Source organism: Suricata suricatta, chromosome 7 (assembly GCF_006229205.1).
Source record: "Suricata suricatta isolate VVHF042 chromosome 7, meerkat_22Aug2017_6uvM2_HiC, whole genome shotgun sequence".
In the NCBI taxonomy this organism is placed as follows: Eukaryota; Metazoa; Chordata; class Mammalia; order Carnivora; family Herpestidae; genus Suricata; species Suricata suricatta.
This window is the reverse complement of record NC_043706.1, coordinates 64,048,250-64,061,375: the sequence shown is the minus strand read 5'-3', so window position 1 is coordinate 64,061,375 and position 13,126 is coordinate 64,048,250. Positions and strand designations below refer to the sequence as shown.

The window sequence follows — 13,126 nt, the reverse complement described above, 5'->3', positions numbered from 1 at the left end:
CATACCTAGAACTCCCACACGCTCTCAAAATCAAATTTTGAAATACTACTCAGCAGTAAAAGGGAATGAACGTTGGTACATGCAACCACTTGGGTGATATTAAGGGCATTATCCTGAACAGGAGGGAAAACTCAAAAGGTTACATGCTATGTGATTCCATTTATATAACATTCTCCAAATTAAAGAGACACAGAACAGATAAGTGTTGCCAGGGATTGAGGAAGGAGAGGAAGGGTAAAGCTACATGAAGGAGTTCCTTGTGGTGATGTAATGGGTCTATATTTTGGTTGTAATTGTGATTATTCACATTTATAGTCTTAGTGAATTCAAGCTGCTCTAACAAAATACCACAGATTGGGTAGCTTATAAACAACAAACATTTATTTTTCACAGTTCTAGAGGCTGGAAAGTCCAAGATCAAGGCACCAGTAGATTCGGTGTCTGGTAAAGACACCTGGTCCTTCCTGGTTCACAGACGGCTATTTTTCGCTCTGTAGCCTTACGGAGCTGAAGAGATTAAGGGATTAAGAGATATGGGCACCCATCCCTTCACAAGGGTTCTGCTCTCATGACCTAATCACTTCCGAAAGGCCCCACCTCCTAAAAGTATCACCTTGAGGGGTAGGTTCCAACATAATGAATTTGGGGGAGACACATTCAGACCATAGCATTATAAAATGTCCTATAATTCCACATAAAGATATATAAGAAAATAAATGAATGTAAAAAGATCATGAAATGAAACAAGGCCTACAGTCTAATTATACTGTGTTGATCGACGTCCTTGCTTCAATAGGACACTAATAGTTGGGCTGTCACCACTGAGGAAGCTGACTGAGGGACGTACAAGACCCTCGTGTACCTTTTTACAACTTGTGAGTCTACACTTATCTCAAAATAAAAAGTTTTTAAAAATCAAATCCTATGGTTCATAGTAGTGTGTTTGCTATATGAATTCTTTTGGATTTTTCTAAATTCCCCTAGATTACAAAAAAAAGTAGATTATTGTATAGGAATAATTAGGTAAGACGGTGTCATTTTTCTTTGCATTGGCAATGTTAAAAGATAAATTGAGCCATATGTTAAAATTTTAACAATTTATTTGCACAAAAAATCAATTCAAATTGGGCAGCAGAGAGAAAGGAGCTCAGAAGAGACTTTTATAGCCAAGAGGGAGTGGGAACAAAGAAATTCTACTAGATAAAAAAGCAGGCTGGTTATTGCAAGGTTATTTTTCTTTAGGGGATGGAAGAGTTGAATCATGCAGATGATCTAACCAGTGCTGACCAAGTAATTCCTGGCTGACTAGTTTAAGAGTCCATTCCTTGGAGAGTCAAAACTGTAATTAAGTCTCAGTTTGGTGACATGAGGCATAACATAAGCAACTCCATTTTGGGCCTCTTTGGCCTGTTTTTAATAGCAGATTGCCGGATGGTCATAACTATATGTCATTCCTCTTCACTGGGAATGGAATGAGATATAATGACCCAAAATGTAATCTGTGATGTCTAAATTTGGTGTCTCTTCCTGATCTGATGGGGGGACCCTAAATGTAAGAAGACAGTGGCATGAGCGGTGAAAAACTTCATCTGAGGCAGAACAAAAGAGATAAAGGTTTATCAAATACACTGCAAGGGAGCCTGGGCAGGATAGCAGAGGACAGGCTGTCTGCTAGGAGGCAGTGGGTGGGGACCGTTTTTAAAGAGGGAGCGTGAAGAGGTATGGGGGTCCTATGGAATCCTCCCTTTTTTGGTAACTGCATCTGGTTGTGAGTAGCCCATTGGTCAGTTAGGGCCTCTGGATATTCTGAGGTGGGTCACCTGACAGGCCTGTCTGTATTCAGCCAAGTGCTTGCTGTGGGCTCTTTCTATATTCCATCGCTTGCCTCTACATAATCTTTGATACACACACACACACACACACACACACACACTCAAGCACGCTTTCTCTTTCTCCAGTCGTTCTTTTTCATCTCAGTAAATGCCTTCCCTCCCTAACCCTCCCCTCCACCCCCATCACCTAGTTGCTAAGACCAGACTTTTTTAACTCCTCGTTTCCTCACTCCCTACATCCCATCTATATCAAAGTCTTTCTGATAATACCTCCAAAATAACCTCAGGTCTAAATTTTAAAAATCTACAAATGGAAATGAGAATTCAAAGGATACTAAGACAATGCACCTGACAGGTAGCTTTTACTTGTCTAATTTACCAAATTATCTCATATGCCTAAATAACTCCTCCTGTGACTTAATATCTGTTAGCTAGTTCCTAAGAAAACAAAGTGTATAACTTTCAGAGAAAAAAATAACTACTAAAACTGGAAAATCAAAGCCTTTAAGAAAAAAATAAATTGTCCATTTTCACTGTTTGGAATGCCAGGAACTTTAGTAATTAATTCTATTATTATTTTGTTATTGTTATTATTTATAAATCTACAGTTCAGACACTACAGAGCACACCGAGTACATCAGATAGCATTTATCCTAAATATGGCGATGGACACAGACGAGATATCATATACACATAGAGAGTCTATGGTAGGGGTAAGTTAAGGTTTACAGTTCAGTAAGTGAACCAAGGCGAGCACCAATAAAACCAGTTAGTTTATCGTGCAGGACAATATAATTGTTAAATTGTGCAGTGCGGACCCTAAATCAGGAATGGTGAATTTGCAGCTTATGTGCCACCACCTGGCCCTGCCTCCTCCATGTAGACGTTTGCAACTGATTCTAGGTCTTGTTTCCATGGGGTTCAGGTGTGGCCTCAAAATAGGATCCCTCCAGGCAGTTATTTCCCAACAATTGCAGCTGGTATTCATAAGGAAATCTATTGGCCATCACCTCTGTAAGGGGTTTATAAAGAAAACAGTAAGTCAGCCTAGAGTGGATGGCAATTTCAGTCCTCCCACCTGTGAGTGAAAGCATGCGGGGGGGGGAATGCCAAGAGCAGAGTATAAATAAAGAGGGCTTAGCCATCAGCACTGAGTCCACAGGACAGGGAGAGAAGCTGGGAAAGCCATCAACATGGTAGAATCCAAACTCAAAGCGGTGGGTTAATTCATCCCACAATACGATTTAGTGCCTGCTACGCACCAGGCAGAAGTCCCAATTTTGCTCTTAAGTTGTGTAGGGGAAAAGAAAAGCTGTAGAATGTGTGTAAGGCACTTAACTTCCCTGGGTCTCCATAACATTGGGCAGCCATATTAGTCTAAGACTGCTGTAACGAAGTATCACGAACTGGGTGCTTACCACAAAGTTGTTTCCTAGTTCTGGACCCCGGAGTCTGAAATCCAGGTGTCAGCAGAGCCATGCCCACCTGAAATCCTTCTTTGCCCCTTTCTAGCTTCTAATGGTTTGCTAGCAATCTTGGGCATTCCTTGGCTTGCAGCTGCGTAAGTCCAATCTCTGCCTTTGTTGTCGTCACGTGGCATTTCCCCAGTGGGTCTCTGTCTTCACTTGCCCATCTTCCTAGCTTATAACGACACTAGTCATATTGGCATAGGAGCGCTCCCTAATCTAGTGGGACCCCATCTTAACTAAATCTGCTATAATCCTATTTCTAAATAAGGTCATATTTGGAGGTACTGAGGGTTAGGACTTCAAAAATTCATTCTATAACAGTAGAAAAACTAAAAAACCTCTTAACTTCTGCCATTTTAAACACTCAATGCAAAAAAATAATGGTTACTGTACATTTTAAAAAGTGTCAGCCATTAGGGATCATCAGGCTCTGCCAAAGCCCCATCGGGACCATGTAGTCACCACCTTCTGAAATAAGAATGTTCTCTTTAATTCCTCCTGCTAATGTACCAAAATCTACCCACTTGTAACAATTCTGCAGTGTGAGCATGCAGGTGACAGCCGTGCAGATACTTCTTTCATCAGCTGAGCACTCCCAACCCTACGATCTTTCATCCTCACACCATGAGGGCCACTTTAGGACTCCAGGTGGTCTTATTCTTAAACAGTGACATTAGTACTGGGCACAGCACCCTGAAACATGCAGGCTACCCTAGAACGAACACCTCCCTTGTTGAGTAACTGGAGGCACTGGCTCTCTTGTCACTGACTCATACTTTGCCTCACCATCAAGTCTTGTTCGTGTATTCTGCCACTTAGTCTCCCTCATCTGGAATTCATGCAGTTGTCTGACCTTTTAGATCACTGACATGGATGAGAATGAAAGCCAACTACCAATCAGAGTGGAGAATCATCGAAAGGGTTTTCATCACCCCTCCACCGAAGGGACATGACCCAGTGGCAGAACAGGCAGAGAAGAAAAAGCTTTGGCTTGCCACTCACATGAGACCAAGAGATAACTGAGGCCAGAAGAGAAGCCTTAGTATTTGCAGAGTTCTGAGAGGAAAATGAAGAAGGTGGGAGCTTCTGGATGGAGAACAGAGATAGAAGCAGGAGGGAGGGGAGAGAAAGGGCCTAGAGAAAGTTGTGGGAATCCACCTACTGCTCTCTGCTGGCATGGGAAACATCCTTGTAGGGACACTGCAAAAGTCTAGGGGTGACACCTCATGTGCCTGTGCAGCACAACGGGTTCAAGGGGCACAATACCCCCATCTCTGAATCTCCTTAATCTGGATTTATCATGAGTGACCTCAAATAAATTGTCACTTGAAAGTCTTTAAGGTCCATTTGTAGGTCACCTTAGCAGAAACGATAACCCAAGCAGAAGCAGAGAGAAAAAGAGAATCTAACAACCCCCAAGCTAAGTACCAACTCTGGTCCATTGTGAGAATCAGAGATAATATCGGAATCAAGGGACCCACCCAGAGACAGCAAGTAAGCTGGACCACAACCCAGGTCTCCATTTCCTGGGTACACAAACCGCATTCTCCATTCCTACATCATTTCTGCAAGGTGAGTGAGTCCTCACCTCACATTTTTTATTGGCATATATCACTTGCCGCTCCACAGACCCCACTCCAACCCAAAAGCCAGCGTCAGAGGGGAGGTGCAGCAGGCTGGTGGTTGTTCCCTTCACCTCACTCATGTCAACTCCTGTAACACGATAAGCCCACTTTCTGACATCCCATTTCTCACAGTTAGTAGGTTTAAGTAAAGAAGATGTGCTACAGACATGATTTAAAATAAAACAAAAAGAACACTGGTAACAAATAGATGGGAATTTTTATTGATAGACCATGATTTCCTACTGAATACATAATAGAATACAATTAACAAGAGCGTAACATTCTAACATTTAAAATTTAAATCACTTTGATCAACATATAGTGCTTTAATCTCTGGGGAAATAATGTTTTCTTTCAAAGTATTATTTTCATCTGCAAAAGAGCTGATTGAAATAGGGGGTTTATGAATAAAATTTTATAAGGTATGCTGTGTAGAAAACAAATGGACTCAACCACATCAGCTGCACCCTACTAAAAGTCCAAGACATAAAGTCTTGAAGGGCCAAAATAGAGTCATATTCTACTGATGCTACCAAAGATAAATCTTAAAGATCTACAAGTGGAATGTGGCACTGCCCTCTGCCCCTAATTCAATACAATAGGCAGAAAAATGATAAATCGTAGCCTCGTGAAAACATGAGATAAAATTATTCTTAAAACATGAAGCAACATGTATGTCAATATCATTCATCTCTACTCCAAAGATACCCACATATCAATGTGTAATGTCCTTTCAAGGGAAAGGCTCAGAAATCATCTATAAAATATCTATTTTCCTGGGTTACAATATCTGAAATGAAAATGGCATTTTATGTAATGATGCAATGTGGCACTGTCTTTTGATGAGGCATACAAAAACACAGCTCACAGGCTAGAAATAGTTTTGAAACAAGCCTACTCGCACTAATACATCCTTACTTAAAAGTATATATTTACTGGGGTACCTGGCTGGCTCAGTTGGTAGAGCATGCAACCCTTGATCTCAGGGTCATGGGTTCAAGTCTCATGTTGGGGATAGAGATTTCTTTAAAAAAAAAAGTTTCATTAAAAAAAATGCATATTTACTGCTTGGTTTCTGGAAGTAGGATAAATGTTCTGTATTTAAAATAGTGATAAGAATAATTGCACCTCAAACTACTCCCAATGTAACTTATGATATTTACTATTAACATAAATAGCATTTGAATACATGCTATGAAAATTTTAAGCCCTTAAAAGTGCTATGCTTTACTGGAGTTTGAAAACAAAGAAAAATGAGGAATATACTCTTCTAACAGGAGTTTCTCCCGAGGGTAGAACAGACTCTGAAGCTGACCCAAGAGCAAGTCCACTTACTCTAAGTGTCTCAGATTTCTAATGTTCAGGAAAATAATGCCTCCAAAAATATATAGTGGCAGCTGGACCCCAGGGTAGCCACTTGGCCAATTCAAAATAAGAACTGTCTTTATGTTAAGAAAGGAGGTATTTACAACATATTTCTATAAAAATTGGTATTCAACTTCAATAAAGCAAATGAGAAAAAAGTAAGGCTATTACAAAAAACTCCAGATTATATGCCAGCAGGTTAATAAAATAGCTTGTTCTAAAAATGATCCAAACAAAATGGCAGCTCCAATTTTCCTTAAATGTCAGGATAGCCAGAAATGTTGACTTAAAAAATTAAATTATATCAAAGATCATTTGTATTATATTGCCAGACTCTTTATAACTATATTTTACATAAACAGAAATTAGGGCTAAATATAATTTAAAAAAATAACTATACCCAGGCTCAAAAGAGTGGGAGCAAGGAGAATTGTTATGTACAACTCTGACAATCCCCACAGGTAGGATATGATATTTAAGTAACAAGTTGTTAGGTAATATTATATAAGCACAACACTCCTCAGATTACACGATGCCCAAAATACTAAACCAAATATACTATTGTTAAAGTATTTTGAAAAACATAAAATATAATAGAACAATACAATTAAAAACAAAAAAAGCATTTTGTTGACCAGGCATTTTTTCCCTAAACTCATAGATACAGCAAACAAATTATAAGTTGCTTTCATTTCCTTCTTAGAATTATAACTGAAGGTAGTAGAATGGTAAAACCCAATATAAAAGTGTTGTTCTGTCTTTGAATTGTTTGGCTACTAGTTATTCAGTCTCTGGAAACACCGGCCAGTCAAGATTGAAAGTGACCCAAGCCGGTGTCTTAATACGATTCCCCTTCAGTGAAAGAGAAGGGGCCGTTTTAAATTAGTTCATATCAGGAAATGAAATCGATAGCGTTCTAAATGGAAGAATCTCACCATAAACAAGCTTAAAGGTAAAAGGAGGTTTTTTAAATATTATTATTCATAGCATATGAAGAAAAGAAAACAGTCTATACTATTAATTATTACTACTACAGGTCCTCTTTTTCCCTTATGCCTGTGGCTTTTTAATCACTTTTATCCAGCCCCCCCTGCCTGGAACCAAGTCAGTTCTCTAGAAGAGACATAAAGGAGAACGGAGACAAGGCATTACCATGGCCTCACGTTCCATAATCACAGCTGACTTTCTCCTCCTCCTCCTCATTCTCCACCTTCACTTTCAATAAACTTATAATAAAAAGAGATGCATTACAAGAACAGTTACAAAATGACATTTTCATCTGAAAATATGAAGTATTTCACAAAAAAGTATTCTCGTTCTAGTTTTTAAATGAGGAAATACAACCTAAAAAAGACACATGGTGTCTTCCCCTGGCCTTTCAATTCTAGTGTCTCCTAACATACTGTACTAGAAGTTCAGTATAAATTATTTACTGAAGAATACAAGGTCCTGATGGTCAGTATAAGGGTCCCTGGGCGAGACAAGGGCCTCCTGTCTCTTCAGAAGATACTGTTACTTTAAAGATGCCCTAGGATATAAAGACAGAAAACACCATACGGTAAGGCCTAAACGTAACAAATGTCATTTTTAGATCAGTCTGTTTCAAAGGTGTAGCAGAACTGCAAGCTTTTATCCACTTAAAAGTAAATACAAGAAGATTATTTATTTGATATTTAACTTCTCCCTCTCCATAGACTGCTCTATGAGGACCTATTTTCTACACATAGGTTTCAAGCTTGAAAACACTGAATTTTGATAACTCTTGCCTTTAGATCCAGAATATCCAAAAGTAATATATGAACATCCACTCCACTATAATTTCTTAAACACCCACTACAATATCTTAAAATTCACTAAGATAAAAAGTTTGAAAACTAAGTTTAAAAGATATATTTGCAGACTTTATTTTTGATGGATTTATTTTTAGACCATTGAAAATGTTGTAATGCAGACTTTTGAAGCCCATGGCAATTATTTTCCTCATGTTCACTTGAGAGAAACACCATGGAATTAAGGAGCAAAATTAAACCATTTCTTAGATTTAGAAGAGATCTTTATTTATATTTATATTTATATATATGTATATATATATAAAATATTTCAATATATTTAGAAGGAAAAAAGAAAGGAAGAAGAAAGGAAAGGAAGAAAGAAGGAATCAAGAAAGGAGAAAAAGGAGGGAGGTGAAAGAAAAGAAATTTGTCTTTAAAATTTTCACCCAGATAAATGAATATTATCTTTCAGAATACAGGATAATCAATTATCTAGGTGCTCAAAGTTCAGAAATCTTAAAGATTCACACAAGCGTTGGATGTCACCAGACAGCTGGCCATCTGACACTCAGACATCTGAGTCTAGAAGAGCTTCCATTGGACCCTGGGCAACAGCAGACCATATTTGAGGTCAACAGTCATGTTCACCCCTCTGGGTCCCTGTCAAGCCCAGCTTGTTTCCCAGTCCACGGGGAGGGGGGGGGGGGGGGGGGGCAGCCAGCTGCATCTCCTACAGGCTCTTGCTGTACCCTGGCTAATTAGCCCCCATTACTAACAAAGCTGTGTCTTCTGGTCCAGATCTTCTAGTCTAGATCACCTAGGGCACATATTGCTATGCCCTCTGACGTGCATCCCTGAAACAGACCCAGTGTAGGGGCTGAGGAAGTGAGAGGGAGGGCGGTGTACCCTCGGAGCAGTTTTTGTACACTTTCAAGCTCTGAACCAGACTGCAAAGCTCAGGAAAACACATTCTCTCTCTCCTCTCCAGAAGAAAAACAGGAAGGGTAAAGGTTGGGGGATGAGATTACAATTGGAGTAAAAAAAATCACTTCGCTTAAAAAAAATTCTGCCCCCCTACATTTTAAAAAGAAAGAAATGATATTCAGTCAAAAAGGATATTCTGAGACCACTGGGGGTGGGGTGGGCAGAGGGCAGAGTGGATGCTGGAAGGGAACAGAGCAAGCTCCTCCTTCTGGTTGTTTTCTCCCAGCTCCCAGACATCTGTCTGTAAGGCAAAGGCCAACACTGGTGTATAATAATGCTTAAGAACCTAGCCTTAAAAAAAAAAAAAAAAAGAACCTAGCCTTTCTTCTAGAAAATAAAAATAATAATCTAAAATAACAGATTTATTCTGGAGAAGACAACTCCATGAAAAGTCCTTAACGATTTTTTATTGCGCACGACCACAATAACTGATTTTTTGTTCTACACAGAAGTCATAGGAAGACATCTGTGCCGCTGTATCTACCAGGACCTAACTGTACACCACCCCCCACAGCCCCATAAAAAGAAAAAAATTATTTTTCAAAAATAGAAGCAATACTTGATCATGAAAACAAGACAACCACGTGTGTTGGAAACGTCAATGTTACACGGAGTCCTTAAAAACCAAATCACAGCCAATGGTGCAGAGAGAACAGAAGCATGAGACAGAACACGAAAATTACTGAAGGGTGACAAAGGGAGGCTGCCGCTCCGCTCTCACAAGGACCGCATCCGTGAATGTCCCTGCAGAGGTCACAAGAAGACAGCTTCGCTTCAGAGTTGTAGCTCCTCACCGCCTGTCTCCCTGTGTGGAGGCAGACATCAGTTTACACATATCCCTAATTTAGAAACATTTCTCGGCCAACACTTGAGAGTACTTTGATACACTGTTTTGAGTTTTCCATTTTTCGCATAATTTTATTTTTCATTTACAAGAAACAACTGAAATGCTAAGGAGGGGCCCAAAATGCTAACCAAATCCAAGAGAGAAACCAAGCCTTCCGTGCACTGTGTCCACCAGCAGCAGCTGGCCGCCCGGAGAGAGCACACAGACTGCAGCTGCACATCGTGATACAGGCACACTTGACTCTCTTACTGGAACAGGAAAGACTTTAAACAGAGGGTTGTTTAACCTCCTTGAGAGATTATTTTAGGGTGTCATTTTCTATGCATTCAAAAAAAGCGCTAACCATTAGAACAACTGAAAAGCAATTTACCGTGGGCTTCATTAAAAAATACAAACAGATGGGAGAATGTGGGTGGCCCAGTTGGTTAAGCATTTGACTTTGGCTCAGGTCATGATCTCACAATTCGTGAGTTCAAGCCCTGCATCGAGCTCTGTGCTGACAGCTCAGAGCCTAAAGCCTGTTTCAGATTCTGAGTCTCCCTCTCTCTCTGCCCCTCCCCTGCTTGCGCTTGCTCACACTCTCTCTCTCTCTTTCTAGCTCTCGCTCTCACTCTTGCTCTCACTCTCACTCTCACTCTTGCTCTTGCTCTCTCAAAAATAAATAAAAATTAAAAATTGTTTTAATAAATAAATAAATAAAATGTTGAGCTTACAGGTGCCTGCCTGGCTCAGCTGGTAGAGCATGGTGACTCTTGATCTTAGAGTTGTGAGTTTAAGCTCCACATTGGGTATAGAAATTACTTAAAAATAAAATCTTGAAAATAAATAAATGAAATGTTGAGCATATAGTATCTAAAAAGTATTCAGCCTGGGTAATTTTATAGTACAAGCTAATATTAACAGAAAAAAACTAAAGTTCCTACAGCACTAAAGTAAACTTACTATATAACATAAATGAATCTTATTTTTAAAAACATTTTATTTTCAAATTTCTTCATGATATCTTAATATTGATATATTTTAATGTTTTTAATATTATATGTTTTTAATTTTAGGATCTTCAAAAATGGACTGGTAGGTTTCTATTATTTCTTACCTTTCCCATAGTTTCATCTGAGAATAAGTTGCCTTTCACAAAAAAATAAGTTGCCTTTCACAAAAAAAGTGTACACAGACCGAATCTTTTTTGTTTCTAAAATGTTTAAAATATTCTCCATTCACTGAAGAAACATCCACTGGAGAGTTTTGAAACTAGTTTAAATGACAAAGTTGGATAACTAGGCATGACCATTGAGCCTCCGCAGTGCATCCCACCTTTCCACCGGAAAAGAAGTACTGCCATCAGTGTCCCCCCAGAATGTCCCACAAGAACCTGGGCAAATGCTCCTCCCCAACTCTCCCAGGGGGTGAAAGATGAGAACGGACTTGTCAGCTTAGAAGGAGAGAGAACTGGTGTTCTTAACCTTAGCCTTCAATGAAACTCCACCAAACACAACTAACGACATGAACAAGTTCATTTTACTTTAGAATGAAATTATCTTCAAGTCCCTGACATGTGAAAATGTTCACAACTCTCCTGCGTTGTGAGGATTCTGAGCCGTCGGGGCAGCTCACGCAGAATCAGACTTGTTACAATTGCAGAGATCACACACTCACGAAGGGTCACTCTGTGACTGAGTGTAGAGTGGTCCTAACTAACCCGGGTGATCTACAAACCAGATCCCTACTTTCACATCCTAAATTTTTAACATTTGCTAAAGTAAGAATTTAGCCAGTAAAACCAAAGAAGCCCAAGTTTTTTTCAGACTATATTTTTCTTGATATGATAAAAAAAGTCTTATATAATATGTAGATGTTAGCAAAACAACAGACTCCCTGAATGAAGAAACAGCTAAACTCATCCCAGGATTTTATATGCAAAGGAGGCTCATGTTCTCTCCTGAAGAAATCCCATTTTAAAACAGAAAACACATGGAAGGATGCTTAGAACAGAAGCAAAACCTTGGAAACCACACATAACCGGGCTCTTGGTTATTTCAGTTTTTCTTTGTAAATTTTGTAGTTGGGAGTTAAAACCTAGAACACGAGGAAACACCTAAAATTATAAGCAAAACCATCACTTTTTAATATTCATCTGCTAACTGGGATCATGTGACCTTTGTAAACTATCAATAGTCTTCATTTAAAAGGAAAGCTCGCTCCCTGCACTCCACTTCCCACGGGCTTCCCACCCTCCCCCCATGCACAAAATAGGCGGCCACTTCAAATAAATGCATGAATACATGAATGAATGCTTGCTCCACTTCTAAAGTATTAGGAACTCTATGGGGTGCCTGGGTGGCTCAGCCGGTTGAGCGTCGGGCTTCAGCTCAGGTCATGATCTCACAGTTCGTGGGTTCGAGCCCCGCATTGGGCTCTGTGCTGCCAGCTAACTCAGAGCCTGAAGCCTGCTTCGGATTCTGTGCCTCCCTCTCTCTCTGACCCTCCCCTGCTTGCGCTGTTTCTGTCTCTCAAAAATAAATAAAGAATATAAATGTTTAAAAAAATAAAATAAAGTATTAGGAACTCTAGAACACACTTACTTGGTTCATAGTAATCCACTATGGACACCAAAGCATCTTGTGTATTTGAAACTTTAAAGTTTCTCACAGCAGGAATATCAATACAAAACTGGGTTTCATTTACCTTGAAAAACACAAAAGACTCTTTAGGGGGAGGCAGACTATGTGTTCATAATAAAGCAAAAGACATTCCTTTTTCTTATTGTCTTAAGAACAGAAACTAACATTTAGGGAAAATTTTTGGGTGCCCAGTACTATATGGTAAGCACTTCATATAAATTATCTCATTTAACTCATGAAACAATTCTTACAAAATAGGTGTTGTTCACATTTTCATTTTGCCAAAAGGGATACTGAGAGTCAGAGGGGTTAAGCAGCACATCCCAGGATACATGCTCCGGGGCCCTGGCGCCTCGCATGGGCAGGCAGCACACCCCCTAGGTTGCCACCGATGGCTCACAGCAGCCCCTTTCTCTGAAGAATTGCCCTCAACACATGGGAGCAACCTCACTAGTAAGTGAGGTCACTGCAGGTGGGGATTGTGCATCCCACAACCAAAACTGACACTGCTCCTTGCCTCCTGGAGGGACCGTTTATGCCAATTTGGCAACCAATATTATTAAAGGAATTTGAAATTGATAAATTCCTTCAAATATTCCATTACTTGTCAA

At 39.6% G+C, this 13,126-nt stretch overlaps 1 protein-coding gene across 1 annotated transcript in view; it reads right to left on the bottom strand.

Moving 5' to 3' along the window:
* Positions 1-9,432: 9,432 nt before the first annotated feature.
* The window catches only part of CD109 (CD109 molecule), a 126,061-nt gene continuing 122,367 nt past the window's right edge, over positions 9,433-13,126 (bottom strand). Inside the window, exons 32-33 of the mRNA XM_029945229.1 lie at positions 12,477-12,579; positions 9,433-9,852 (exon numbers count right to left, since the gene is read on the bottom strand). Coding sequence (XP_029801089.1) covers positions 9,677-9,852; positions 12,477-12,579 — 279 coding nt within the window. The 3' untranslated portion in view covers positions 9,433-9,676. The remainder of the gene's footprint in view (positions 9,853-12,476; positions 12,580-13,126) is intronic.